At 43.4% G+C, this 24,823-nt stretch overlaps 1 protein-coding gene across 1 annotated transcript; it reads left to right on the plus strand.

The window, feature by feature from the left end:
• Positions 1–1,178: 1,178 nt before the first annotated feature.
• On the plus strand, positions 1,179–24,812 carry LOC104025245 (very-long-chain enoyl-CoA reductase). Its single transcript, XM_075710709.1, has 14 exons — positions 1,179–1,205; positions 7,604–7,729; positions 11,697–11,747; positions 12,260–12,311; positions 12,648–12,692; positions 14,044–14,147; positions 16,197–16,312; positions 16,431–16,536; positions 21,034–21,106; positions 21,198–21,241; positions 22,638–22,695; positions 23,434–23,522; positions 24,541–24,586; positions 24,685–24,812. The coding sequence occupies exons 1-14, from the start codon at positions 1,179–1,181 to the stop codon at positions 24,810–24,812; spliced, it is 1,065 nt and encodes a 354-aa protein (XP_075566824.1).
• Positions 24,813–24,823: the final 11 nt, after the last annotated feature.

Consider the following 24,823-nt stretch of genomic DNA (forward strand, 5'->3'; position numbering starts at 1 on the left):
GCTACTTTCACATATTCAAAACGTTTTCCTTATTGCATGAACACAGAGCATCTGGGAGTGAAATATACTGGAAGAAATGTCAGCTTATTTGGAAAAGCAGTTAATTTTGTATTCTTTAATGTAAAATCCAGAAGGTCTAACCTGGCCCAAAGGTTAACCACCCAGACTCGTCATCGGCTTGAGAAGGAGCGTACCCCTCCCTGCGCCTTCGCAGGTTTGCCCGAATTTTACACTATTAGTAAATTCTGTCCTGTCGGGTCTGTCTGACTGGCCGCCTGCCTTTCCAGTAGAGGCCTTCCCTTTTGGTGAAATTCATTCCTTACTATTTCATTTAAGTAGCTTTGATGGTTATAATTCTCTGGAAGCCGGTTAAACTTAGGGATCGCAGAAGGTTTCAAACAGCGCATAGCGTAAATCTTCCTGTCTAATGGAAACGTACGGCCGTGAAACAGCAACGTTCCTTTATAGCCTTGTAGAGTTTGCCAATGTTTCGTTACCTTAGCCCTAGGAAAAGGAGAGCACGTAACGGAGACCGGCTGGAGGAAAAGTAGCGTCAGCCTCTATACTGCTTTATGCCAGGCATTTAATTCTCGGCGGCAGGAAGGCATCACAGGAGAAGGGAGCTCAGCAGAGTTCCGCTGTCAGTGGAATCACCCCTGAAACGCCAGGTAAAGTGCTGGGGAAAGAGGAGGATGCGTTCTAGCTCGTGGCCGGTCGTATTTTTGCGGGTTAGCTGCTGAAGCTGCCTCCGACCCGCAGAAAACACGACATGCGGTTCCTGCAGTGATCCCGTCGCGCTCGGAGAACAATAAATTGCCCTTTATGAATGAAGTGCCACGGAATCGCCCCCCCCCCCCCCCCCGGGGGCTCGGTGAGCCTTTGCTCTTCCCCCCCTCCCCGGTGTATTCAGCACCGGGAGCCGCAGGACGTGGCCGGTGCGAGGGGCCGGCGGTGCCCGCACCGCTGCGGGGCCGCTCCCGCAGCCGGCCCAGGCTCACGGCCGGCGGCGGCGGCCCGGGGCGGGGCGGGGGGGGGCCGGGCACCGCCTCCCCCGGCCCGGCGCTGCCGCCGGGAGCCCCCCCCCCCCCCCCCGCTCCCCGCCGGGGCCGGGCGCCGCCCGCTTGCCCGCAGCGCGGGGGCCCGGGGGAGGTGCGGCGGCGGCGGCGGGAGCCCGCAGGATGGGCGGCAGGGCCGGCTTCTTCGAGGTGGGTGCGGGCGGCGCGGCCGGGGGGAGGCGAGGCGAGCCCGGGCCGGGCCCCGCAGCATCCCGCGGGCTCCTCTCTCTGTCCCCCTCCATCCGCATTGAAGCACCGGGGAGCCGGAGCCGCCCGCTCCCGGCCCCGCCGAGCCGAGCGACGGCCGCCGGAGCCGGGCGGGGGGTCCGGGGCGGAGGGGGGGAGGGGGACACGACGCTCCGCTCGCCGGGGTTGCCCGAAGCGGCCCCCGCCCGCCCCGTCCCTTCCTTCCCCGGCCGCCTTCCCCCCGCGGCCCCGCTGATCCTCGGACGCGGCCCCGGGGAGAGGGGGCGGTCCCCGGCGGGCTCCCGGCCGGGTCAGCGGCTCCGGGCTCCCCGCGGGTGCTGCCGAGCCTGCCGCGGTGGGGCTGGCAGCGCATCCCAGCCGTGAGGCAAGAGCGAGGAATGTTCTCGGCACCCTTCCGGCCCCAACTTCTTGGAAGACCCCGTGGGCAGCCCGCTGCGCGCCTCGCCGAGAGCCGTGCCGCCGAGCCCTCCGGCCGGCTGCAGGCGTGCCCCGGGCTCACGGAGCCGGCGAGGGGGCTGCAGCCCCGGCCGAGGGGCTGCTGCTGCCAGCCCGGCTCCCCTCGGCTCGGCGTGCACCGGCCGGCGGCTCGGAGATGGGGGCAAGCGGTGCCCTCAGCCCCCGGCCCCGGGCAGGCTGCACCGGCTCTCTGCTAGCGCGGCGCCTTCGAGCCTTGCGTGGGAAATCAAAAGGAAAAAAAAGAGGCAGACGGAGTTTGGTACAGTCAGCTCCTTGGGCGTACAGAAAGTGCAGAGGGGCACGCACCTGGGGAGCGTGAAGGGTAGCGGATCTCATCAACTCACACAAACAGCCACGCCAACTCTTTGCTGGAATTAGTTAGGCTGGCTGATAGAAAAATCCTTGAGTGGCTTGTTAATACAAAAACAGGTCGGTGCGAGCTAAATGGCAGCGATCCCCAATGTGTTTCTGCAGGCTTACAGTTTCTCCAGCACGACTCGCCTAAAAATGAACGCAATTCCTCCCCCCCCGTGCAATATACAAAACAACTGTTGTTATAATGTTAACAGAGTCTAAAACGATCTGAAAAGCAGCTGCTCCTCTACTTACTTACCATGACCTAGAAGTGCAGATTTTGCTTTTCGGGGCTATAAAAGTGTTTTGGACATCACTAACAATTTGGCAAAATAAGCGGTCCCTAGCTCTTCTGGGCGTGAGGTAGGCACCTGCACTGTGCCTTTTCCTCTGCACTGTCGACTTCCCTGTTTTTTTAGGAAAAACAACCAAGATTTTCACTGCCTCCTGCTTTTCTACCAGTGTCCCGAACTCTTGTGAGGTCCAAATGCAGCAGCAGGCACATGTGTATTATCCTCCTGAATGCCTTCAGTCATTCTCTGGTCTGCAGGTTTGCTCTTCTGCCTTAGCCGCACTGAACTTCCGAACAGCGCTTGTCACTAGAAGACCTCAAAAGCACAGGCGTCATTATTGTTACCCGATTTTGCAGAGCGAGAAACACAGGGAAGTGGAATGACCTGCTCCATCTTGCTAGGCAGAACAATAGCAGCGGATACAGGTCTTTGAGTCCTAAATCAAGATCCTGTGTCTAAGCAACACTAATCCAAACTCGGAACGCCTCATGAATTTACATGTCAGCCTCGTATGTCTTAGTCCTTTCCTCTGTACAGCAGATAATGGGTGGAAACAGGCTTTTCTAGCTCATCCAGTGTGTCTGAGCTGACTCAGGGTCTGGGACGTGGACAGAGACAGCCCAGGTAGCGCTGAGCAGTGCTGTTGCGTATCGCTTTCTGCACTGTTCTCCCCACTGATTTCCCTTCTGTTATAAATTCAATGAATTTGAATTCTGAATTGTGTTTTCCCACCGTGCATTCAAAACTGAGCTATCAAAAGAGAGAAGGTAAGTGTCCCACCTCTCCCAGTGCTTCTGGGGTGGGGGACGGAAATCTCTACTGGTGTTGCAAACGTTAGCGTTCCCCGTTTGAGGTACTGTATAGTACTGCACTTTTCCTTGTACATCTCTAAACCATTTACCCTTTATTGCTCTTCTGTGGTGCTTCCTTATAAGAATCACGAAGCACTTTGCCATCACCAAACTCTCGCTGTCTGCGTTTTTTAGACTATGATTGTTACAAGTTTAGCAGAAGTTTACTGGTGGAATATTTCTTCCAGTTTTGTTGAGTTTGTGCATTTGATCATGCTTAGTACACAATCAATTTCATAGGTTCCTGAGTGTGTAGGAAGGTCCTCTCCCCTATCCATGAATAAAATTACTCTTTGGTGAACAGACCTACAAAACGATGGGCAAGGACATCAGACTGACTGAGAGGGTTCCAAGCACAGGAACAGGCTGCCCAGGGAAGCGGTTGAGTCCCCATCCCTGGAGGGATTTAAAAGACGTGTAGGTGTGGTGCTTAGGGATGTGGTTTAGTGGTGGGCTTGGCAGTGCCAGGTTAACGGTTGGACTCCATGATCTTAAAGGCCTTTTCCAAACTAAACGATTCCATGATTCTATGACCGTGAGTGCTGAGACAGCGGCTGTTAATTCCCTTCTTTTTCTTTCTGAGAGTCCTTCTCAGCGCAGCTAAAGACAGAAACACTTAAAAAACAGGCAACATTGTATTAAAGTGACTATTAAGAAGCCAGTGAATTGCAGATTCAGCTTTGGAAGTACCTTTACCTCCTTATTTCGCATGGGCTGTGCTCAAACTTGGTACCAAGAATTATCAGCAACCACCTAATTAAGCCAAAGCATGCTGGACCTAATGGATGGACAGCAAAAAACCCAGAGTGGCTGAGTGATTTCCCTCTACTCGTGAGATGTCTGTATTAGAACTGATACGCAAAGTCAGGTTGCTGTACTTCTAGACCTATGTTGCGAAGGTTGCCTCTATGTTTCTTACTCTGTAATAATGCTAGAATAGGTCTTGTTTGCTTTGGGTATCGGTATCTTTCTAGTTACACCTCAGCTTTTTTGTTGCTCATAGCTCAGGAGAAGCTTAGCAAGAGCAACAACAGTTTAAAGAAATTTGTGTGTACCTGAAAGTACTGCACCTGATAATTTGAGGAGATTCACCTCCAAAAATGTAGAGATTTATGATAGAGACTTGTATCTAGATAATTAATATTCTCTAGGAGTGCTCATTTCTCCAGATTGATTAGAAAACAACTTTTCTGACCTATTTTAGATGTGTTGCAGAGCTTATGGTACAGTTTATCCTAAAAGTGCCTGCTTTTCTCCTTTCTGTACAAAGAATGTCTATGTGACACGCTCAGATGTAAACATCTGTAGTAGAGAGCTCTGAAGTTAGGCTAATGAATTCTACCCTTTCTTTCTACCTGACGGGTTTAGGTCTTCAAAAGCATTTCATATAAAGAAAATAGTATGGCGCTCTGACTTCCTAGAGGAAAGAGACTTGAACAAAGACACTCATTCTGTAGAAAATTAGCGTCGTAAGAGCCACGGTTGTACTTTTGCTTCCTTAACTGGTTTGGATGGGAAGTGCCTTTTGTGAGCAGTGATAACCAAAAATGTTTTTGAGTCTTCACTCCCTGCGGATAGATTGAACTGACATGTGCAGTACAGTCTAAAAGCAATAATGTGCCGGCCCCCCTTGCTGGCATTTAGGTTTCTCCCCCTTCTGACTGCGATGAAAACTCTCTGAATGCAAGGGGGGGATGACTGCTGCCTAGCTAGCATTGCTGAGATGTCACAGCTCCTGTTACAAAGGCTTCTCCCACTCAGAGCTATGCTGTCTAAAGCCTCATCAAGTAAGAGCACTGAGAGCAAGTGCCAAAAGCAGGACTGCAGAGGATTTTAAGATTCTATATCCTCCAAGAGTTGCCTGAGCAAGACAAGACCACATATGAGATATTTGAATGGTCATTTAAAGGGAGACTGCTGAAAACTGCCCTGATGTTTGAAGACATCTGCTCTGTTTTCACAAGTAACACGTAAGATTATCATCACAGAAAGAAATGAGATGATAGGGGAAAACATCCTCCCTTTCTCTTCCCTCATCACTTCTCCACACACTTACCAACACTTTCTACACTCGGTTGTGCTGCTTCACTTAAAAGACAGCAGTTTGTCCTTTTTCTGTATGGAGCTTGAGAGAGAAACTTTTAATTTTGTATAGGAAAATATGATAGTGAAACATGGCAGGAAGTACCTGGAGCTACTCAGAATCTGAAAGCTATGTTTCAAATCAAAAGTCTAATTTTAGAAAAAATAATGGATGACTTTGAAGTATATTTGAAAAAATTGATAGAAATCTTGTAAGTTCACCTGTCAGTATAAGGGCTCCAAACTTCCCAGGGCTTCCAGTCTTCCTGCCTGGTCAAAAGACAGCAGACCCATCCTTGATACCTCTAGGTAAAAAAAAAAAGGAAAACAAAAATCTGTCTTCACTCTCTTCAATTCCATGTCCAGCATATGCTGGACGTACACTTTGATATCCATACACCAGATGATCCATGAAGAGTAGTGATGGAACTATAGATACTGAAGTTCAACATTGCGAATCACAGTGCTGATGCAAAGAAATGATTGTGGTTTCCCAAAGAATTTCTAAACCTCTTCTACCTGAATATTGTCACTGTGGAAAATAATTGCCATAAACTAAAGCCCTGAGGCGATGAATATTCTCTTGCATATGGAAAAGGCTACACAGTGGTGTTGAAAAACCTGGATGTCTACTTAGTGTTGAGTCAAAGCTGGCTTAGGTTCTCAGCTGGAGGCACTCCAGCCTGCTTTGTAGCGACAGCGATACTCAGCGAATGATGTGAATCCGCAGCGTGCCTGGGAAACTGGCAATGCGCGGCGCTCTGGTAGCCAGCGTAAGTAAATACCCACTGAGTCAGTATTAACTGGTGCAGGTTCCCTTCCCATCTTCTGGATCGTCCTGGAAGATGTCATGCTAGTAAAAAACTGGAAAGCTTTCATGGGCTTTCAAGAGCCAGAATTCACTGTGAAAGCACAAATATCTAACAGCTCTTCCATTTTGTGAAAAATAAACCAGCCTCCCACTCCCAGGGAATACACCTTCCTTTTTAACCGCTCTTGCACAGACTTATTTTATCCCCTGTCAACTATATAAATGGATTTGTCTTTCTGAAGGATGACCATTTGTAGCCCTACACCTGCTACCATCCTGAGGTCCAGGTCCACAAAGGGACTTGGGCTTTTGCCATGCCTTCAGGCTAGGCACCCAGCTCCAAGAGCGGATGTGACAATTTGGTTAAGGTATCCAAGTTTACTTCGCTGTGTGGTATCCCAAAAGGCATCCACTGTAGGGAAATGCTGAACAGAACGACAATGGAAGGGAGCAGTGCTTGAAGCAGCCCAGAGAGACAGGAATTCAGGATTTCTCTTTGCTAGGAGACTGCCTTTTTCACTGGCATACACTCCTGTCCTCTCCTGCCTGTACTTTTTGGTCTCTCTCAAATCCTTTATTCCTTTGCCTGGTGGCCCAAGCCACCCAAGCCTTCTATGGGAGGATGGGGAATGGCAGAAGACCGTCTAAAATAATTTTCCCGCTTCCTGGCCGTGTGTCTAACCATAAAGCATGAAGAAACGGATCATCTCCTTTGCTGACTGTTCAGTTTAATTCAGAAATAATCTAAATGCTGCGCATTGTGCTGACCTTGGGATAAAGATGCTTACCGGATCAAGGTCCTCGAGGATTTAGATGCAAGCATGCCTAACTAACAAATCTGAAACAGGTGGAAGAAATAAAAACGTACTGAGTTTCAGCACAGTTCAGACGGTGGTTCTCACTGGCTTACGCAGGAGCAGAGCTTAGGAAGCTGAGGAGTAAGTACTAGTGTGTCTCTTGTCAACCTTTAAGCATTAGACATCTACATTCTACAAAAGGGAAATTTAATTGTATCAAACCGTTTGAGTATGGCTGTCACTGTATCTCCTCTCTTTGTACAGAGTGAGATAATGTAATAAGATTCTAGTCTCATGAAATATGAGCCAATTGCTTCAGAGAGGTACAGTTTTACTTAGTTGGACTACTTACAGAATAAGGTACAGCACTCCACAGGTAAGATGATGACATTTCACTTTGTGGTTAAACGTTTGCTTCGGTTCTGCTTTGGGAATTCCTCACGCAGCATGTGGCTGAGCTATGGAACTCCCCGCCCTCAGGACACTGTGCATGCAAAAAGTTTACACAGGTTTAACAGGCAAGTGGATAAACTAATTGAGGAAAAATCCACGGAAAGCTATTAAATACAAAGGCAGTGCTTCTGGTGCAGGAAAATCAGAGTCTGGGTGTCCGTCTCCTCCCTTCCCCCCAGTCACCACATTCTTGCCCTGTTTTGTGACTTTTTCTGAGTCACCTGCTGCTGGCTGTGTCAGAAAGAAAGATACCATTCTAGATGGATCCTTAGACTCATCCTCTGCAACAGTTTGTGCATTCCTGTGCAAGGGAAATTTCAGACTGAAAGTTGTTTGTAGCAGCAGCGCCAGCACAAACATAGTTTGCAGTGTAAGTACATTTACAGCAATTTCCCTTTGGCTTAACTCTATTGACTTCAGGAAAGATTTTCTTGATATGACCTAGTGTGCGATCACACTAAGGCACGCTTACTTCCTTCAGGAACAACACAGGATACCAGAAAAGTCTAAGGAGATAAGAGAAAATGACTAATTCCATAGGAAAACTAAAATATTTAGAAAGATTTAATTAGGACTTGTGGCAACCACTGAATTGTTTTAGCATTAAATTCAAGGAACCTGACTTAGGTAAGCACTCTAATAGTTCAGGGAAAATGAATTCATTCTGCATTACTCTTTCTCAGGTTGGTTGGTTCCTAGACTGTAAAATAAGCATTTCTTTTTACTGAGTAATTTCAAAATAAATCAATACAATATATGCTTATGTCAGTGCTTACAAAATCTCACTCAGCTACAGTTTACTGAATCTGCTGAGTACAAATGGCTGCAAATAAAATTTCCAAGATGCACACTCACGATAAGTGCGTCAGTATTTCCGTAATAGTTATCACATAATTTTTGAAGATCTGTTGATCCTTAAGCATTTGCTTTGGCTTTAAACTGCGGGAATTCGACCTACTATATTTTTGTAAACCTACTGAAGGGACACTGCATCTTAAAAGTTGTTTTTTAAACACTGTTTGCTCAACTGTTCTTCCCCTATGAATAAACTTTCCCTCATTTTATTTTCCCCTTTTATTTCCTGAATAGAAGTTTAACAGTTGAATGTACTTTTTCCTGCTTATATCGTATATTGATTATTCTTTACTCTCTACCTGTTCTAAACAATAATAATCAAGAAATTTTCTGGTTTTAAAGACACTATCAATCTTCAGTCCTTATGCACAAGAACAAATTTGTCTTCTAAACATTGAAGATACATATTTGTAGTCACTTATAATAAACTTTTAACATAGCTATCTTGCACAAATCTGCCTATTGATTAAGTTCTACTCAAAGTAGTTTTAGAGAAGCTGCAATTTAAAATGCCTTTAAAAATTCACCACGAGTGGACTGTAAGTCAACTGCACTAGTGCAAGCCAACAGTTAGTGTCCTATTGTGCTAAATGCTTTGAAAACACGTAGAAATTAAAGTTCTCTGAGCCAAACAATTTATGTTTGAAAGGGATGATACCCATCAGAAAGCGTTCCAAGAACAGATTGCTGGGTATCTGAAAACTGTTGCCAACCGCTACATTAACTGACTTGGTGCTGTGCCTGAAGACTGGAAACACCGTGTTCAGTGCTACATGGGTTCATGCGATTGGCCGTGATGTTCAGAAAAGATAACATTTCTTGCCTTGGATCAGGCTTTTCTGTCTGTCCCTTATGCAGGGAACATCTAGATGCTGGGGAATGTTCTGATACAGCTAAGAGGCACGATAATTAGAGGAATCGGTCACCTTGTTTTCACTCTGTCGTCACGCAACTTCCTACGGGCTGGAGTGGAATCTAAAGCTGTGTTCCTACGTCCATCTTTCTGAAAAGGGAAAGAATGTTCGATATTTGCTTAGACCTTGAAAGTAACGGAGATGTTTGAAGTTCGGGAATGGGTGTCCAAAAAAAAAAACCAAACCAGAAATATTGAATAATTTAGGTTGCAAGGGACTTCTGAAAGTCATGTAGTCCAGCTCCTGCTCAAAGCAGATACAGGTAGATAAAATGGCATTGGGCCTTGTCCAGTCCAGTTTTAAATATCTCCAAGGATGGAGATTCCACATCCTCTCTAGGCAACTTGTTCCAATGTTTGGCCAAGCTCATGGTGAAAAAATTTCCTTGTATCTGATTGGATTTTCCCATATTGCAACTGGTGTCCACTGTCTCTCACCATTATCACCGTGCACCTTCAAGAAGAGTCTGGATCCATCATCTCTATAGGCTTCCTCTAAGTATTTGAAGAAATGGGCCAGTACAGGCAGGTATGTCAGTTTGGCACTTCAAAGAGACATGCTGGAATGGAACCAAGTAACAACATAGAAGGTCTCGGATGATTTGTTTGTTTGTTTTCCACACTGATTCCAGAAATTTAGGTACTTCTGTGAACCTTTGTACAGCCACTCCCGTGAAAACCACAGAGCAAAACAAAATGCTCTATAATTTTCAGTCTGGCCTTGTGCATCATGAGAATAACCCAATTAAAAGAGCGTAGGTGGCAGAAAGATATCCAGACCACTCTGTAATTGGCCTGCAGAAGATTCCTCTCACACAGCCGCTGAAGGCCACAGACTAAAACTGCCCCTGGGGGACTCTGATCCAATATGTATATGCTGGGAGGGGGTATGGAACGGGAAGGGGACTGTGCTAAAGCTGCGGGCCCTGCTGCAGTCTGTAGGGCAGCCCAGTGGTATTCATTGACACAAGAGCTTTGAGATACACCAAAGGTTTCAATAACCCTTGTAGTAACTCGGCATCAGAAGGGACAAAAAAATGGTTTGCAGCCCCCACAGTACTTTTTCTGTGGACTGCCAGAGTCAGAATGCTGTATTTCAAGGGTAGCCCTCTGGGAAGGGAATCCACTTCATTTGCTTTCCGATGGAGATGTCCCACAACCAGAGACATTAAAACTTGAAATCTGTGTTATTTCAAATATAAAAAATGAAGGGGAAACATACAGTATCCCGATAATCCGACACAAGTTCGTTCCGTATCACAAAGGAGGAAAAGTGCTTACCTCCCTTGATGTCCCACTTAGAGCTTACAGCGCACAAGTAGAAAATATCACTGCATTAGTATTCCTCGTGGAGACCAGATTTGATACTTCTGGCTGGAGCTGAAGTGCTCCATTGCTGCATCAATAGAGAAAGAACAATTTGGGACAAGTAAAAGAAGGAAATGAGATACTTTAACCAAGTGATCTCTTCAAAGCAACCCTATTACAAAGATACTGGACTGCAACTCCTATTTTTAGTAAGGAATCATATTTAAACTCTAATGTTAATCTATCCTCTTGGCCAGTTAATACCAAACATAATTAATGCTAGATGTTTATTTTAAAAAAAAATCCAACAACAAACTCTTTTGGTACTAAGTAATGACAGTCCCAGACATTTAGTGTGACAGATAAGCTTTGAACTTTCACTCTTAGCTATCCCACAAAGTTCCATTACGAAGTGTTCCATGAGAACAAATGAAATTAAAACACCATCACTGTATTTTAGGTTTTGCCAGCCTGCTGCAGCCGGGCTTTGAAACGCCTGGGGACTTTTCTGCTTGGCTGTTGATTAAAATCATAACCTTTTGCCAAAGTGCCGGTTGGTCATGGAAATAAACTGCTCTTTCCTTTTCAGAGCTGTGGCTAAACCACTGCTTGGACTATTACATGCTAATAAGTCGTTACTTATACGGGTGATCTGAGAGGCAAGAGTAACACTGAATATTCCTATAACAACCTTTTAAGTATTTGTGAAGTCCAGATCTTTAGCTGCATCTGTTCATTATGTCCGCCAATATTTTCCACTCTCTTTACAATTCAAATATTCTGGGAACAATGCACATTAATCTTCAAGCTGTATGTACTCAGAATATTTGCTTACATGCATATGTATGCACATTTTTTTTTCTCAAACTGTCTTTCTAGTTTTACAAATCATAAAAATTCTGTTCCTTAGTGATTCCTGTGAAACTTCTCCATCCCTTATTTGTTCCTGTTGCTCTAGCATAAGGAAATACCCCAGATCAATGTGTTTTGATCAATAAGTTAGCTACTTCTGCTTCTGCATATATCCAGGAAGACAATTTATTTGGCAAGAATATTTTTTTTTTTTGCAAGTTGAGTGCTTTGGGAACCTGGCTATGATTAAAGCTGTCTCTTGTGCACATCAGAAGTGTTTTTAACGCAGTCCACAGATCAGAGAAAAATGGTGTCTCACTCTGAACAATGATTGGGAATTTGGGAATTAGCTAAGAGTTTACAGATTATTTAGCCAATAATTAGTAATTATCATTTTGTGTCCTATCAGGTGGAAATCCTTGATTGGAAGACAAAGAAACAGCTATGCTTCCTAGATAAGGTAAAACAAAAATCTGTTTAAAATGCTAGGCGACTATTTACAAATTACTAACTTCTCTTAAGTAAACTTAGTGGTTATGACGGGCGTTTCACCTCCTGAGAGCCTTTCTTTGGCCACCGAAGAGGCAACGATTATGCACACTTCATACCAACTACAGAGTACTTCAGCCCTTTTTGCAGAAGGAGCTTTTGGGCAAAGAGCACAACTTCAGCTGCTTCACTAAGATGGTGCCAGGTGTGCCTTACTCACTCATAAGCCATCGAGCCGTCACCGCTGTGGTAGTAACTCTTGATCACTGCTAGAGAAGCTGCCTCTGAAACAGATGCCACAAATTGTCTTCCCTTTTTCCCGTAAGAAACACTTTGAATCATCCATACCAATCCTAGCCGTCTGTAAGAAAGTTATGCTCTTACATCGTTTGAGTCACATTTCTACTTGTATAGTCTTACGCCTAGCAGTTGCCTTTCAAAATGCATGTCTTTCTTACATATACAATATTTTTTGTTGCCTAGGTGGAACCAAATGCCACAATCAGGGAGATCAGATTGATGTTCCATAAATTATGTGAGTATAACTTCTGCAGCAGTTCACATCATGTCAGAATATCCACTATATAAATAGGCGAAAATTACAAAATTTGAAACATGCGATGCATGCACACATAGGGTGAAGTAACCTGCACAACAATGCGATCACAGTGAGATTTCAGTATCATTTTTTATACTATCCTGATAGACCTTTGTATTTTTTTCTGCCACATAATTTCTCACAGGTATTCACGTTGAATAAATATTCCTAAAAATCTTTAACTAAATCTGATCTTGTTGTGTTGCATTCGTTATAATAGTGGATGATCTATACCAAACATCGTGTATCACACAGTTCTGTATGGTCTTACAGATCCTCGGTGGTATCCAGCAAGGCAGTCGATAAAACTTGATCCAAGTAAGTACTCATGAGGACTAGAGTAACAAGGCTCTGAGCAGGGGCCTGGCATAAAAGGTGTACTTTGCATGGGTACTAGCTCTTAGGAATGAGTTTCCAGCTATGTTAATTAGCACTATGAAGGCTGAAGAGAATCCGGAACAAATTTAATTCTTTGAAAGTATCGAACAGAGTTCCACCCACATGCCTGGTGCTTGGTAATTAACTCAGGAGTCCGCACATTGTTCCAATGCACTTTCTAACTACTGAGCACTTTTGCTTTCAAGACAGGCAGCACAGAACCTAGATACTAATTTCCCTTAGCTGCAGTGACATGATCTCCACAGTGATGCTCAGCTGGGAGTACTAAAAAGGGCTACGAGTTAGAGCTATCAATTCACATAATCCTCTGCTCTCAGGCAGGAATTACAGTTCTTTTGAGGTAAGTTAATGCAAAACACATTGCCACGGCTGTAGGATTTGCTGACAAAGCTGATGCCAGCTGGCTGACTTCATTAATGCAGTTGTGGGTATTGCTACTAGAAGCCTCTTAGTACACGGCCTGGGTGCACAAAAGAAAGTCTAATTGCCAAACTGTGTTAATTCGCCTTAGCATTCAGTATAAAATGTAGCACTTCCTTCTTTTGCTTCCATTAAGCATAATTTTATTTAAACAGTCCCTTAAAAGTATGCTGGTGAAGATTAGTTCATTGTGTAGAATATGTCCACGGAAAACAGGCCTATGAGGATGTTATTTCCTTCTTCAAAGACTTACCTTGTCAGATTCCTCCATGGACTTACATTGTGAGACTTGCCATGAGAAAATGCTGGCCTTCTGGCGATTCCCCCAAAGTGAGGCATTAAAAGCCTGAGTACTAGCTCAAGTCCTGTGGAGTCACCTCCTAGCTGGTTGGTTGGGAAAAAAGGAGGCAATGAAAACCTCTGTAGGAGAGCCTTCCAATCTCAGCTTATCCTAGCTTCTGTTCGTCTGATGATGAGCAATGAGAAGCGGGGAAGAGGGAGGAGGGAGATGGCGGTGCAGCCGACTAGGAGGTCAGTGAACTACGTTAAAGGGCAGTGACCCGTCAGCAAATTCTGCTCTAGCAGTGGTGAAGCAAGTCTACTAGACTGGGCAGGCACGCAGGGTTGAGAATTCTCCTGTCTTGGTGTGAATAGAGGATCCAGGCTTATATGTGATTACAGGGACAAATCAAAATTAAGTATAAACATTCTTAGTTTGTTTATTGTGATTCCAATAAACCCACGTCACGTCAAAGAATCTCACAGGTTGGTTAAAGCACAGTGTAAAGCTAGTATGCTACCAAAGTTGACTTGAATTTCACTGAGATGTAATTACTTCTTTCCTTCTCAGAAGGAAAGTCCCTGAGGGATGAGGAAATCCTGCAGCACCTCCCTGTTGGCACAACTGCTACCTTATACTTTAAAGATTTAGGGCCACAGATAGGATGGACTACGGTGAGCTATGCTTCAAGTCTGAGCCACTTTAATGGCTATTTTTCCATAATTAATCCTCACATCACTTTTTGTCTCTCTCCAATATTTCTGCATGATGCCTGCTCTGATAGTGGATGCAGGCAATGAATCCTCATTGCTTCAGTTCATTTAATCAGGGAAAGCAGTAACAGAATATTCTGAATGCCTGGTTCTGTGGGAGAGCAGCAGTGGAAAACTTGCTGCAGGGTCGGCTGGCTCCACTGAACTAAGGTGCAGGTTCTCAAATGGATTTAGATGTCTACTGCAAAATCCCTAGGAACTGGGTGTCTAAGTGCCGTTGAGGATCCGGCTCACAGGGCCTGCGTAACTCTCCTGACAAAGATCAAGATTACGCTCCTACGAGTTTGTCCTGCAAAGAGGCGTGTGAGCAACTTCACACGTCAGTAGTTGAAGTGACTTCAGCAGGAAAAATGCATGAAAGTAAGACCAGTTAGCTGCCTGCATGCAGCTGCATCCCAGGATGCTAGTGGCAGGCTAACGACAGCTGATAATAATTTCTGCAGTATTAGTAGCCATCCACAAAGACCTCGCATATTTACTGTTAGCTCAAATGCAAATCCTGTCACAATGCACTTGGCAGGCAACACAGCACTGCTGTTTATGCAGTGAGGTGACAAATGACCCTTCCAGTTCTTCAGAAGGTCCGTGGATGAATGTATTGCACTAGTTCTAATGAAACAGCACAGCACAAAGGGAAAAGGAATTTAAAGGCACATTTACCATTTCTTAGCTACGAGACATTAATAAAACCTTGCGTTAATGACAAATAGCAAAGACAACATTCACAGGAGGTAAAATAAATAAAGTCAGATGTTCTGCAAGACTGAATTTTCACATCATTACTTCAGATGCAGTGCTGATAAATCAGGCAGCTATTACACAATGCAAAAAAACCATCAAGACAGGCAAAAATTCTAATGGCAATCTAGACTCCAAGACACACATGCATTAATATATACCCAAATATCACAGTGCAGAGTAACACCAGACTTCTGCCATTCCATAATCTTTCCTTTACACTCTGCTCTCCCTGCCCTTCAAGCTACTTCATTCAAATGTAAGCCAAGAAATAACTTCAGTCTTATGAAATAAAAAAGACAAACTTCTCATCTACAATCAAATCTGATCTTCGCCACAGAAAATGCTGAGTGCTACAGAAGTTGATAACACAACTTTTCTGAGTGTCAAAATAACTCTAAATACATTAGAAAACAGTATGTTGGGTTTGTGGGTTTTGGGGTTTTTTTTTGACAGAAGTACAATCAATTTCCCTTCTTTCACCATAAATGAGCTGCGGGCCTCCCTTCCTCACTTACAGAAGTGTGGAAAATTCAACTGTTAATGTTTGGTCCAAAGTTAACTTCAATTTAAAGTGATGTTCCTAAGAAATACACACCTATCTGAAAAGAAACCATTAGGTAATAGCTTCTCTTTTTTTTTTTTTCTTTTTTTCCTTTGTGTTCAAATTAAAGACTGTTTGAACATAGAATAAATCTATTGTTTCCCGCGACATCTGCTGTGCTAACTGTTCATGCAGATGGCGTCACCTGGGAACACTTTCAAGCTGTGTTTCCAGTTTAAACAAAATTCATTCCTTAGAAACAAAGCTCCTCTTTTTCAAAGGCAAATTCTTCACCAAATTTCATTTTAACCCAAACTAGAGCAACAGTTTTTGAGGGCAAGAGGAGGATGAGAGCTGCGTATATGTAACATGCATGCATATTGATCATGATCTCTGGGCTGCCAGGGATTTTCATACCTTTTCATACCCATACCGTGTCAGCTGCACTGGCAATGGCTGTTTGTGCGCAACTGAGGCAAACGCGCTGCAAAACATTTACGTGCATGTCTACCACTTCCATAGTCCCAGCCTGCTGTTCCCTCCCTGCCTCTCTAAATGCCATCCTGGGTCAGTGGAGGTGTTTATCCCGCTGCGTTAGTTATCACAAAGAAAGCAAAGCAAAATCATCATCTAATTCAGCTGTCTAATTATTTTCTCTCTTTTTGCAGGTATTTTTGATAGAATATACAGGTCCATTGTTCATCTATTTTCTGTTTTATTTCCGCATGCCTTTTGTCTATGGACTGGATGAGAGGTTTGCATCAAGCCCGCATCCAGTAGTTAAGTAAGTCCGTTTGCAGGCTTGAGCAATATTTCGTGTTAGCATTGTAGTCTTATTCCAAATGTCTTGCCACACTTGTTTTTTTAAGCACTCTTAAATGCTTTTGTCTTGCTGTTTCTAGCTTGGCATGTATCTGCCATTCTTTCCACTACATCAAAAGGTTGATTGAAACAGTATTTGTTCATCGATTCTCCCATGGGACTATGCCACTGAGGAATATTGTGAAGGTAAATTGTGTCAGAATCTATCCATAGCCCCCCTTACAAATCCAACCTTGCCAAGCTATGCTCTGCCTCTGCGGCACAGATTTTTTTGGTGTGGCTTTTCTGGTAACGCACAGCAAATCTCACCCATAAACTTGTAGGTCTTTCAAAAGAGTTCTTAATGTCGCTGTTGTATAACCCACATGTTGCCATACTGTTATTCATGTTATAGTGTTCTCACTGCTCTTTTAAAATTTTAAACCTTCAGCATACCCTTCCTGTTTGCTCAGCTAGCTCCTTGGGCGTGAAGGTTTTAGTAACAGTGTTAACTTTTAAGGTAGCATAGGCAGGACAATATTGGGAGGGTTGCTTTTTTAAAAAATATATATATATACTTTTTCTAACAGTCATTTGACATCTTCTTTGCCCCTAACGCTCTCTTTGCTGTTAAGCAACTGTTAATTTACCTTTGATCCAGTGCAAGGCAGCTTGGTGGTTCTGCGTTTTCGTCTCCCGCAGGAGCACTCCCTGATGCTACCAGTGCTGCTGTGGCATAGGGTGGCTGTTGAGATGCGCGCCCCCCGGTTCCTAGATGTCTGTGGAGTAGTGCAGTGGACTGCATGGTTATGCATGGGCTGCGGTTACGTTGCAAGTGTTTGCAACAGAGTACATGCTGGAACTCAAAAATAGGCTTTATACTCAGGAAGGCGGGGAGATTATGGAAAAGTGTATAGTATAGTATCAGCATTTGGGTATTTAATGTTTGGTATTTAGACAGTCCCTCTGAATTTGCGTTATGGCAGTGATACTCCCAGCAGCTGAAGCTCGACCTCGTGGCTAACCCCTTACAGCCGTGCAGCGGCTCCGGTAGTTCTGGTGACAGCTTTAAGCTTTCTAAATGGAAGGAGGGCCTGCAGTTGAGCAGCGGCCCTCAGAAAGAATCCTCCCTAGCAATTTACCGTGTTTCCTGCAGCAGAAGAGTGCTGGGATTGTTAAAAGGCTAGCAGATCTCTCAGAGACTTGTTCTTGATGCAACAGTAGCTAATGCACGCTAAACAGCAGATAAATGAGCAACTTTACCTTGAAAAAGAATATGTACAGCGTGATAAATCTTTATATTCTCACTGTCATCTCTGATAGCTACTCGTTCCTTTCAGACCATACAAATGGTTGTTGCTAAAATTGACATTTGTAGCGGCCGTTCTGATCACTTCTACTTTTCCACCTTCTCAGGTTGGCGGTACTTGCTTTCATCCGTAAAGTTGCTCACAGTTCTTCTTCTACTTGCTAAGCAGTGCTTGGGTTTGATTTGCTTTTATAATGTCATTGACTTTGGTAGTGTTACTCCAAAATTGTGCCAGTGAGAAAAATATCACAGCCTCTTCCCTTTTTTTCTCTCACATACAGATGGTAGACAAAGCTTCTTTAAAAGTGTTTGCTCACATACAGAGCAGATATAGATAGCTTATTTCCTAAGCACAATGGGAAGCCACCTTTAACAAGAGACGCTTCAGTCTCAATAAGCAGAGATCTGACACAGGAATTGATGAGATTTGTGATTTTCAACCTTTGTTTACCAATTGGAAATAGGAATAAATGATGCTGTAAAATGCTGCAGGAGTTCACTAAAAGCAGTTCATGCTATATATTAACACAGTATAATTCTTTCTAAGATATGTGATTTTTCTAGGTGAGGGAAAGGTAAAATACCTGATTTATCTGGACTTAGTATACAACAGGCTCAGGGTGAATAAGATAGGGATTAATACGAAAACTGTGGGGTGATAAAGGAGCTAAGTAAAGGAAAGATGATCATGCTTGTGCCAGAAAAAGATCTGTCAGACTTTTAATAACAGGGAGGTACCAGTAGAATTCCTCAAAGATTAGTCTTATGACTGGTCTTACTGGACATTTTCATGGGTAAAAAGAAGGGATATTGCCGCTTTCTATAAAAACATCTGGAGGAAAGAGAACACTAGACCTAGAGAAGTAAACCGGAAGACAATGTAATGAGACAAACAGAAGGGTACATGCTGGTCATGAATAAACATAGGCAGGGCATTAAGAAATGGTTTTGATCATCATAGAGATCATCAGTTGGAGCAGAGAAGACAAAAATCCTAACCATAACTTTGTAAACTTAGGAATAATTTATTTATGGGATCTCTGCAATATCTGAACTTGATCCACAAAATCTTTTTATAAGATATTGATATAAAGCTTTATTATTCATCTGGAATATGTATCACAGAAACAATTTCTTTCAAGTGAGTTTATGAAGTCTGCATGTACTCTGCGGTTCCTATCTCAACCTCACTGGAGGCTTTTGTCCGAGCAATAAAGCTTCTAGTGGCAGCTGGACATTTGCAGTGTTACTGCTAAGGACATTAGCAGTGGCAGACTCCACTCATCTTAAAGCTCCTTTTCTTATAACTGAGGGATACTCTTGCCGTAAATCATGTTCTCTGGATGAACAGTACTTGTTCAGTTTAATTACGGCATGTATTGTTGGGAGCTGAGCCATGCTAACTTATTTATTTACTTTTACTGAAATCCATCACCATATGATCCATCCTGTGCCAAGCCCTGAAGTTAGGGAAAAGTTTGTCATAAGATGCCATTCCAAGATTACAAGAAACTGTTTCCCCCTAAGTCTGTACAGCAGTTTGTAAATTGTAGGTGATGGTGGAAGAAGCTGGTGCTAGGGTGCTAGCAGTAGTTTATGGGCAGGACACTAACTAGACTGCTCCTCACTGGAGTCATTCTTCTGGCTCTGCCGCTTTTCCTGGGGAAAAGGGAAGTCATCACAAGGAAGTTACTTAGTCTCTCTGCCCTTTTGTCCCACGTGATCTGTAATTATTGGTTAATAATTTGCTCTTTCTCATCAGTTATCTATTAATACATAATCTCAGAGCAAGGATATAATATATGCTTGTATTACAGCATAGCCAACAGGGTGTCCATTTTGTCTGGGGTCTCTGGGCACTTCAACGGTTCAATTAACTCTGAAAAGCAAGTGGAAATGCAACAGCATGTTTGATGCAACTGCTTGTGGCAGATGGCGGGGCTTACCCCTCACCAGCATTTTCCAAAAAATGCACCATCAGACACTGCAGTCAGCGAGTGTGGGTTGTGGACGCTGAGGTAACCACTTTTGGGGGTATTATTGCTAGAAATGCAGTTCTGGTATATATAGGGGGAAAAGGCTGCAAAATTCAAAGCCAAAAAACCAGTTAAATCAGTCAGGACAGGAAAGAATGCAGCCTTGGATAAGAATTTTGTCTGCGTGAGCAGGAAAGGAAAGCTGTGAAGGAGAAAGACCTAGAAATGTCTAACGTACGTGAACATAGTGGAAGGCCAAGAAAAAAGCATCACCAAAAAGAGTAAGAGGGTCAGCGTTTTACTCAAGAGTGGAAATAGGAAGGAAGGAAAGATAAGGGGAAGGAAAAGAACAGGAGAAATGCTGAAAGGAGGACAAAGAGCTCAGCTTTGGTGTGGCTGAAGTCCAGGTGATAACCAAACATACCCTAAAATATTAAAATCTGAGGCACTAGGTTTGATAAAGGAAGAACTCTCAGCTGATGAGAGGCAAATTTATGAGTTGTTGGCAAGGGTTAAAGTCCGTCTGCAAGAGAATGGCACCTAGAGCTGAGAGCAGAGAGGAAGAGGAGGAATGGGCCAAGAAGGGGCCTCTCTCCTACCTACAGATATACAAGGAGGGAGAAGATAACCTGTCACCGAGATACTGAAGCAGCAATAAGTGTCAGAAGGAAAACCACAAGAGGCAGGGCCAGGAAAACCAAACAAGAGGTAGGGATTGTCATTGTGAGTAGTTTTTTTCATGGATGAAGCCTGTGAACAAGCTCTGAGATTGGTCAGGGACGAGTCAGTACAGCCATTAGTGACAGCAGCGTTATCGAGTTCAGAGAACAGAAGCCGGATCACAGAAAGCCAAGGACGGCAGCAGAAGGGACAAACTAACGACATCGCAGTGAAAGGGCGGAGGAAAGCGTCAGGCACGATGCCTTTAGGTAGGAAAAGTTAAAGCATGGGAAAGAAAGAAAACTGATGGGGTGAAGGAGAAGAGGAAGGGCAAGAGATTGGGCAATACAGAGTAATAAGCAGGGAAGAGAGCACAGTGCCTAAATCTGGTTTTTACAAAGTTTCAGGGGTTAGCAAAACAAGTCTCTCTAACATACAGTCCGTATGGCATGTCATCGTTGGCCAAATGGCTCGCCAGACAAGATAAATTTCTTTTCAATAGTACAATTACACTTTCTAAAACTATTTATAACCTTAGAAGCTCCAACGTATTTGAGAGGAAATCTTACTCCATGAGCACGACTCCTTCCTGTTATTTCCTGTTGTCTGCTCCCACCTTACCACACTTAGTATTGTCACTTTTTGTTGTATTATCAGCAACTTGAAGGATCACCCCAATTCGTTGTTATCAGCGGTCCTTGCAGTGAATACTGGCATAGAGGATTATACTAAAACAAAGAAAAATTCCCTGTTTTTCAGAACTGCTTGTATTACTGGGGATTTGCAGCTTGGCTTGCTTATTACATCAATCATCCTCTTTACACTCCTCCTTGTAAGTAGCAAAACCACCCTCAACGTGATTTAAGTACTTCTGTGTCTGTATATTAGTACTAATCACATGTAAACTTTTTTTTTTTTAATAGCTTATGGGAAAAAACAGATAAATTTTGCTGTGATCATGTTTCTGGTAGGTTTGTTGCTCTTTTTATAAAATGCTAAAACATGTTGCTTTATTTCTTATGTTGTATAAGTGGAGGCGTCAGTAGGATAAACAGGTACTTAAAACTTGAACACCTGGGACATACTGCTAAAGCTGACCACTTGCATGCAGAACAGATAAATCTGTCTGGTTTTAATGTGATCTTGTACACAAGGGAAGATTTTGACTTAGTATCCATTCCAAGACTGGGATATTTATCTGCTGGGATGATCTCTCCTAATCTTTAAAAGAATCCTGGAACTACCAGTTTGCGACACTTGTTTAAAAGCCAGTGAGTTTGTTTTGTGAACTGTTTGTTGGGTGTTAAGAATCACAACAGATCATAAAACTCAGAGAACTGGCCAACTAAGAAACTACGTTGCTGACAATTTCCAGGGACAGAGTTTCATTTTGCTGGGCTTCAGAAATGTTTTTACAGCTTTCCTGATGAAGCAAAAATTCTTAAGTCACTGTCTGTTCATTCTCACAGTTCCTAGGAACATTTCATCCATGCAGAAGCGATGTTAGTGTAGCCAACAAAGATGTACCCATTTTTCCTATGTATGCATAACTTGTTTAGAACATCAGCTGTTCACTCGCTTTGAGAAACTAATCATCAGCGACTGCAGGATCTCAAAGCAGCTTCCCAGTATGAAAATTCTGTGAGTTCATAATCTATTCCCATTTTATAGACAGACTACATAACTGAAAGCCCAGAGCTGGGAATAAAACTCAGGAGCTCTGACCACCAGTCATTTGCTTTAATAGTTATGCTTTGCAGACACTGGAGACTGTCCATAATCATATAAATGGATCATTTCAATACGCTTTCTGCATAATTGAGTGGGGAAGCGTCATTTAAAACCAGTGGAGGAAGCTGGGTCAATTATATTTCACGATTCATATAAATTATACTCTAGAGAAGAAAACTTCCTTAAGAGTCCAACCCGTATTTTCCTTGGGATTTTAATAACTTTTGAGAAACCAAAATTATCCAAATCAATTTTTGGGTGTTTTTAAAGCCATAAGAATAACCAAAAGATAAAGCAAGTATCTCCTGGATTTACTTTTATCCCCTTTGGTTTATTGCTGTTAGATCACATGGGGATTATATAAGTAGTAAATTCGATCTTTTGGCTGCTGAGCCCACATTTGCTGGCAAACATCATAAATATATAACACAGTACAGTATGGACTCATGTTTGAACAAAGACATTCCACCCTCTTGCCAGACAGCAATCTTGGTTAAGGATATTTATTATTTTCATAATAGATTCTTTTCCCTTTTTTTTTTCAATTTAAAAAGTACCCTAGGAAGTAATAAAAGGAAGAAGAGTAAATAGAAGGGAACCTTCTACTGATTCTGTCCTGCTTTTTCTTGCAGCTGTGTGAAGCTGGAAATTTTTCCATTCACGTTGCACTCAGTGACCTCCGGAGAAATGGTAAAAATTGCATTATCATTTTTTCCACTTTTGCCCAGCCATTCAGTATTTCTACAGTTACTCTACCTCATGAAAGACCTGATCCTGGAGGGCATTGGTACCCGCCAGCTGGCTGCTGTGGGAGCGCAGGTTGCTCAGCGCCGCGCAGATTGGATGCTAGGGGAGATCAGAGAGTGCAAGGAACCCACCACCAGACTGTCAGACAGCACTTCTTATCTTCCTGCAATTTTTATTGCTTAGGGCCAGGTTACGTTGGGGGGAGCAGTTATATCAGTTACACTGGCAGTGCAGAAGGAAACAGTGCTCTTATAAGCTATGCTTTGGTGAGCAAGGGAAAATAATTTCACCGGCTTCTACAGGGGCCACAGGATCTCTGTGCAGGCCAGGGTTCCTTGGGCGTGAGCCAAGCATCTTACAGCTATCCACTATGACTGCTAAAATCCTATTCTGTGACCATCTGACAAAGCCTTGAACTTCTAAATCTAAAACTTGAGGTACCTCTTCTTACAGGGAGTGACTGGGATCAAAGGCATATGTAGATGACTTTCTAATGCCCAGAACATTTCCTCACAGTTATCCTATTCCTTCTTGTGGGTCCAGAGGACATCCCGTTTTCCCACATCCTGCTTGTCCCTCTGACAGAGATGAGACACAGGAGTAGGCAGATTTGGGTTGTCTTTATAGGAAACAATATATGTAGGAGTGTGAATATTTTGTGATTTGTTTTCTAATCTATAGGATCCAAAATCCGTAAGATCCCATATCCAACAAAGAATCCTTTCACATGGCTGTTTTTCTTTGTATCTTGCCCTAACTATACATATGAGGTATGTATTTTCAAACCAGATGTTAAGATTTTAGTTTTGCTGAATATATTTTCATTTCTTTTGGAATGTTAAACATGGAAGAAAGCTCTGAAACGGTTCAGCTCACTACATTTGCCCTCCTCCCCTAAACCCCATGAAGTCAGATTGCAGAGAAGGACTCGTCTGTTCTTCCCCTCCTCCCTTGAGGCAGTACTGACGGGAGGAACCCTAAACAGACGGCCCAGACCCTGGGCCTGTGCTTCAGTGGGGCTGCTAGACAAGACAAAAATACACGTTAAAGCAGTGCAGATTTTGCAGACAGGAACAGGGACATTGCCACAGAATGTATGTTGCAATGAGGGGATGGGGGCATCTGCTGGATTTATAATATAAAGGAGCCCAGGAATATCACGTTACGCAGGAAGATAGCGGGCAGGTGAATAGAAGATATGGTGGTAGAGAAACCAGGAGATAGGCCCAGGTTTTATTCCCTATTTTCTTAAGTTATACAGTCGCTTGAGTTGGTGGTGACTGCTGTAGCAGCTTGTACCAGTTTATCGCTTCATGTTTCTTAATCAGGAGGCAAACTCCTGACTCGGTTCAAGAGCAGTTAAAACCAGTGCAACTCAGTGTAAAATTCACTCTTGCACAAAAGGACAGCACCAGGTTTTAACTTCAGTGGAGATTAACAGATGTTAATGAGAACAGCATTTGGCCTCAGGCCAAATAGAACGTTACCATTCCTAGCATTGATGAAGTTGTGGCAAATACAAATTAGGCAGAGAAACAGAAAGGACACTATGTTGTAATGCTTAAAATTTTGTCATGATAACAGCTATGGAAGCAAACTCAAAGGTTTTGTTTGTGATAATAAGGCACTGTTCACCTTTTTGGCTAAAGGTTATGAACACTAGAAACTGATCTGGCTGACCTTGGCTTTTCTATTTACCTATACTAGGACAAGGTTATTTTTGATCAATAGACACATAAATGCAAATGCTGTCACCAGAAATATTTTAAATTTCCTTGGCCAAAACAGGTGGGGACCTGGATCAGTTTCACTATCATGACTCAGTGTGTTCCAGGTGAGTAACATTTTGGTACTTCACCCTGAAGCGATGTCAGCAACAAGAGTGCGTTTTTAAGTGATAATGAAACCTATCTTTTTCTCCCTTCCTTCCAGTGGGGCTGTTCACCTTGCTTTGCTTCATTCAGATGACAATCTGGGCAAAGGATAAACACTGCACCTACCTACGAGAATTCAAGGATTATCCAAGTCTTCGAATGCCAATTATTCCCTTTTTGTTGTAAGAAAAAAAGGT

The sequence above is a fragment of the Pelecanus crispus genome, chromosome 5 (genome assembly GCF_030463565.1).
Source record: "Pelecanus crispus isolate bPelCri1 chromosome 5, bPelCri1.pri, whole genome shotgun sequence".
NCBI lineage: Eukaryota > Metazoa > Chordata > Aves > Pelecaniformes > Pelecanidae > Pelecanus > Pelecanus crispus.

Bases quoted from the DNA above. Each gene is read 5' to 3' on its own strand.
- LOC104025245 (XM_075710709.1), top strand. From the start codon at position 1,179: ATGGGCGGCAGGGCCGGCTTCTTCGAG. The intron at 14,148-16,196 runs GTGAGCTATGCT...CTCTTTTTGCAG, and splicing joins CACAGATAGGATGGACTACG to GTATTTTTGATAGAATATAC. The intron at 24,587-24,684 runs GTGAGTAACATT...CCTTCCTTCCAG, and splicing joins CATGACTCAGTGTGTTCCAG to TGGGGCTGTTCACCTTGCTT.